This window comes from Triticum dicoccoides, chromosome 4B (genome assembly GCF_002162155.2).
Source record: "Triticum dicoccoides isolate Atlit2015 ecotype Zavitan chromosome 4B, WEW_v2.0, whole genome shotgun sequence".
Taxonomy (NCBI): domain Eukaryota; kingdom Viridiplantae; phylum Streptophyta; class Magnoliopsida; order Poales; family Poaceae; genus Triticum; species Triticum dicoccoides.
The window spans coordinates 579,101,153-579,106,590 of NC_041387.1; the positions used below are offsets into that span (position 1 = coordinate 579,101,153).

General features: G+C 51.6%; 1 protein-coding gene across 1 annotated transcript; it reads right to left on the reverse strand.

The window, feature by feature from the left end:
• Positions 1–1,249: 1,249 nt before the first annotated feature.
• Positions 1,250–1,999, reverse strand: LOC119292834. Its single transcript, XM_037571530.1, has 3 exons — positions 1,888–1,999; positions 1,489–1,777; positions 1,250–1,372 (listed from the first exon to the last, which is right to left on the reverse strand). Exons 2-3 carry the CDS (start codon positions 1,705–1,707, stop codon positions 1,250–1,252), a joined length of 342 nt encoding a protein of 113 aa, XP_037427427.1. The 5' UTR covers positions 1,708–1,777; positions 1,888–1,999.
• Between the last annotated feature and the right edge of the window lie 3,439 nt (positions 2,000–5,438).

Consider the following 5,438-nt stretch of genomic DNA (forward strand, 5'->3'; position numbering starts at 1 on the left):
CGAGATGCTGTAATAGTTTTCTTTCTTTTCCTTTCTGTAAGGCCTGGTGATTTTTGTTAATGGAAATCGGAGAGAGAAGCTCTCTTTTTCAAATAAAAAAAGAGATTGCCAAGGGTATGTGATATGCTTATACGGCATCCACAATGGATCGTTTTCTCGCCTCTAAGGGGGTCTCTAGAGTCTCACGGACCGCCTCTACACACTGCTAGTTTTTGTGTGGCTGCCTCTATATCTAGCAACGCCTCTTACGTTAGAGGCTGCCTCCAGTCTGTCTCTAGTGAATAAATAAATTAGGCTGGCCCAATTGTCAGCACATAATTTACACAGGAGGAAGACAAGGGACCCAGCAGCACGGCTGGGTATGGGATTTTTCTATTTTTGGTGAGTCCACCTTGGAGGCAGCTGGGAGTCTCCATACACTGCGGTAATTTCAGTAAAATTAGAGGCAATGCATATGAGGCCCACGTTAGAGGAAGGATCGCCTCTACACACTACTGAATGATGATGGATGGGATGATGCGAAGTTGCAGCTACAGTCCTGCGGGAGTGCGACGCGGAGGAAATAAAAAAGGCGGTGGTAGGGGCCCGGGGACGAACGACTTCAGGGCATATCACCTATGCATGTTTCTCAGTTCGTACTGCATATCACCTATGCATGTCCATGCAAGCTACGTCTACACAGGGGGACAGGGCTCATGCTCTTCTTTGGGGGAGTCTCACTTGGGGTGGCCGTCACTTTGGGATAATATGGTTTTTTTCTTGCAAAATTTTCCTAACATATTTTGCTTGCAAAAGCAGCAAAACCCAGATTCCCTTGCAAATTTTTGCTGCATAAATTTTCTTACAAAAAATTCTTTCAAAATGAAGTTTGGCTTGCAAAAAGTTACAACGTATGGTAGAGGAGAGATATGCAACTTGGTGGTGTCCCATGCATGCAAGAGCTACTGTAGCGGCAAAACTTGTTCCATTAACATCTAGGGCCTGGAATAGGGGCACCGAACCCCATGTTCACCAGATCCTTGCTCTTATTCTTTCATGAACCTGACATTATCAGTAGTACATGCAGTAGCTTCACATCAAAGGGAAGAGAGGACATTCTCAATGACGCTAGATAAAACCAAGTTCCAGCAGCTAGCATCGCGGCCGTATCAGGTATGTATAGTACATGCACGGTAACCAATCCAGACAATCGTTCCAGAATCCAGATGGGCAACACAATGGATACGCTCGAAAGACAGTACATCGTTATCTAGACCATGGAAAGGATCTTCATGACGAGCACCATCACCATCTCCGAGCGAGGGCGTCCCAAGACCTGCACGTCCAACGAGTTGATCCTCTGCGGCAGGTCCCGTGTCAAGTCCAGGAAGAGCTGATCATCACAAACATGTTAGTAAACTATCGGTGCATGAGAAAGAGAGAGACGCACTTAAACGACGACTAACATATGCATGTCGAGATGTGACAAAGCAAGATATTGCTACTTACAGTTACAGTCATGCCTGTCTCTAGCAGCCTGTGGAGGACCAACTTGCCAGGTGCGTGCTGCACCAGATCCTCGAGGTGTTCTTGGGGCAGGTCAGCAAAAGCCCTGAGCACGATGGGCAGCAGATCGGACTGTGGCTCGCGGGACTCCTGGTTCAGGAAGCAGTGCTGCACGACGTAGTTCCCACACGGGTGGCGAGACAGGCCAGCGGCGTCCCCCATTAGCTCGTGGACCAGGTCCTGCCTGAACTGATTGCTGCCGCGGTCGAGCACGCGCTGCACGAAGTAGTTGCTGCGTACGTAGTGGCGAGTTCCCATGAAAAATGCATCAATATTGTGAAGTAATACTAACTAGGAGTGATTGAGAATCGCCGAACAAGTTAGAGCCAGAGTTGTGCTAACCTGTGCCGAGTGCCGACCCATGGCCAAGTTCACGGCGCGGCCCAAGGCCCGATCCTGGAAACGCCCGAGCTCTTCGCCTGTCGAGAATCGGACGCATGTACACAGGCACATGGAGCCGTATCGCCACTGCAGCTTGCTGTCGATGGTGTCCAATGCGTGCAGGATGAGGGCCTGAAAAGAAACTAACCTGATCAGCACAGAACAACATGCATGCATCAATTGTGCTCAACATACGTAGTACTCCTATAATGCTAGTCCATGCAATTCCGTATCAATTCCTTACCCTGGTCTCCGCGTGATGCATGCTCTTAAAGCACTGCTCAACCAGATGGTAGCCCTGGAGCTCGTCCATCACGCGCTCATGCACCAAGCTGCCGATGAGCCGCGCGGACAGGTCGTGGTGCGGGGCCACATACTCTATGAGCATCCTCAGAGAAGTTACCCTGCATTGCATTGCACCAGCAGGCAGATGCAGAGTTGCAGACAACACAAATTTAGCAGCAGGTTTTCACCACAGACACAGACAGGAGACAGGTCACAACTCTACTATTTGGCGACATAACCACCTCAGGTGTTGCTGCGATCGAAACTGTTTGTTTGATTAGCTACGTAGATGTATATGCTATACATGTACTTGCTACACACAGAGAGATATTAATTTGGACATTGCGAATCACAATGGTAAATTAGCTCTGAATCAAACCAGCAGCACGTACTACTGAAATAGCAGGCATCGAGTCATGGATCGGTGAACGTACCCGTCGTTGGTCCTGGAGACGAGGTTGGGCTCCACGGCGGCGTCCACGATGCGGCTGAGCTCCTCGGGCCGCCACTGGCAGATGCGCAGCAGCGCTTGGAATACCGCATGCCCCTGCCTGTTCCCCATGATCCCGTGCGCGCGGTGCACGAACCTGTCGAGGACGCTCTGGCGTATGTGCCCTTGCTCGTGCTCCTCGACGAGCAGGCGGACCACGAATGCGGAGGACTCCGGGCCAGAAAACACCAGCTGCTCCAGCATCGTCGGGGAATCAAGCAGCTCCGATCGGATCTCCTCCAGCCTCGGGTCTTCAGGAGTCGGTGGCGCTGACGCTTCCGAGCTCGAGCTCGGCGTCTCGTCCCGCGGCGGCTCCGGCCCCATCTGCGGCGGCTCCGGCAAGGTCTGCGCCGCGTACCTCTGCTCCGGCAGCGGCTGCTGCACCACCATGCGGAAGTCGGTGTTGGGGATGAAGGCGGGGCGGAACCGGTCGCTGGCGCCGCTCCAGTCATCGTTGCTCGGCGTCCAGATCGTCACGGCTGATGGGCCGAGCGAGTAGTAGCAGGAGGTGGCTCCGGGGTTCTGCTCGAAGTTGGGGGCGGCCGTGCCCGCGTCGAGCGTGGAGAGGTGGTAACCGCCGCTCGAGGAGGCCTCGCTCCGCCCGTCGGGGTGCTGCGGCGACCCAAGCTGCGGATGCAGCGGCGGGGTCGGCCCCGGCACGGGAAGCGCGTCCGCGTCGGGCGTGGCGAGGTAACCGCCGCTCGAGGAGGCCTCGCTCCGCCCGTCGGGGTGCTGCGGCGACCCAAGCGGCGGGATCGGCCCCGGCACCGGCAGCCCGAGGGGAGGCGCCCCCACGGCACGATCCCGAGGCGGGCTTGGCGGCGGCAGCAGCACGGGCGGAGTCGCGTGCCCCTGCTGCTGCTGCTGCGGCGGCGGCGGCGGCGGCGGCGGCGGCGGGGACGACGACGAGGAGGAGGCCTCCCCGCGGTAGGCAGCGGGGCCACCGGCGTCGGAGGGCGCGGGGTGGGGCGGCTTGCGCGGTTCCATGGCTCACAGCTTCGATTGCTCTGGGGTTTCCGATTGCTTGGATGTGGGGAAATGCGAAGCGGAGATCGAACGAATTGGACGAGAGCCTCGCACTGCGCGTGCTTATATAGTGGAGGAGAGGCGGCGGCCGGGTGAGGGTGGGGAGGACGACACCCGTCCGAGTTATACGGGGAGGAGCTCCGGGGTTCTGTTGCTTACTACTTGGTCCATTTGGCGTCACCACAATGGTTGCGTGTTCGACGACGAGACTCTCCCTCCATGTGCCGTCTTCTTTCGCTCATCCAAGGCGAATTCTCGTCTTTTGTCTCGGGCGGGCTCTTTTGGCTTGGCCAACATCTTGCCGGAGTAGTCCGCATGCGGTAGTCCCATGCTACTATAATCTTCCCCTCCCCCCTTACTCTATACATTACCCGCTAGGACTCCATTGTGGATCCTTAGGGAGGATCTATAATTCTCTCCTTCTAACAATGAAGGATACACATGAAGGAAATATGCCCTAGAGGCAATAATAAAGTTATTATTTATATTTCCTTATATCATGATAAATATTTATTATTAATGCTAGAATTGTATTAACCGGAAACTTGATACATGTGTGAATACATAGACAAAACAAAGTGTCCCTAGTATGCCTCTACTTGACTAGCTCATTAATCAAAGATGGTTAGGTTTCCTGACCATAGACATGTGTTGTCATTTGATGAACGGGATCACATCATTAGGAGAATGATGTGATGGACAAGACCCATCCGTTAGCTTAGCATAATGTTGTTAAGTTTTATTGCTATTGCTTTCTTCATGACTTATACATATTCCTTTGACTATGAGATTATGCAACTCCTGAATACCGGAGGAACTCCTTCTGTGCTATCAAACGTCACAACGTAACTGGGTGATTATAAAGATGCTCTACAGGTGTCTCCGAAGTTGTTTGTTGCGTTGGCATAGATCAATATTAGGATTTATCACTCCGAGTATCAGAGAGGTATCTCTGGGCCCTCTCGGTAATGCACATCATGATAAGCCTTGCAAGCAATGTGACTAATGAGTTAGTTGCGGGATGATGCATTACAGAACGAGTAAAGAGACTTGCCGATAACGAGATTGAACTAGGTATGATGATACCGATGATCGAATCTCGGGCAAGTAACATATCGTTGACAAAGGGAATGATGTATGTTGTCATTGCGATTTGACCGACAAAGATCTTTGTAGAATATATGTAGGAACCAATATGAGCATCCAGGTTCCGCTATTGGTTATTGACTGGAGATGTGTGATGACCCACAAGTGTAGGGGATCTATCGTAGTCCTTTTGATAAGTAAGAGTGTCTAACCCAACGAGGAGCAGAAGAAAATTATAAGCGGTTTTTAGTAAGGTTTTCTCTGCAAGCACTGAAATTGTAGGTGATAGATAGTTTTGTGATAAGATAAATAGTAACGAGTAACAAGTAATCAAAGTAAATAAAGTGCAGCAAGGTGGCCCAATCCTTTATGTAGCAAAGGATAAGCCCGGACAATTTCTAATAATGAGAAAGGAGCTCCCGAGGACACATGGGAATTATCGTCAAGCTAGTTTTAATCACGTTCATATGATTCGCGTTCGGTACTTTGATAATTTGATATGTGGGTGGACCGGTGCTTGGGTAATGCCCTTACTTGGACAACCATCCCACTTATTATTAACCCCTATTGCAAGCATCCGCAACTACAAAAGAAGTATTAAGGTAAACCTAACCACATCATTAGA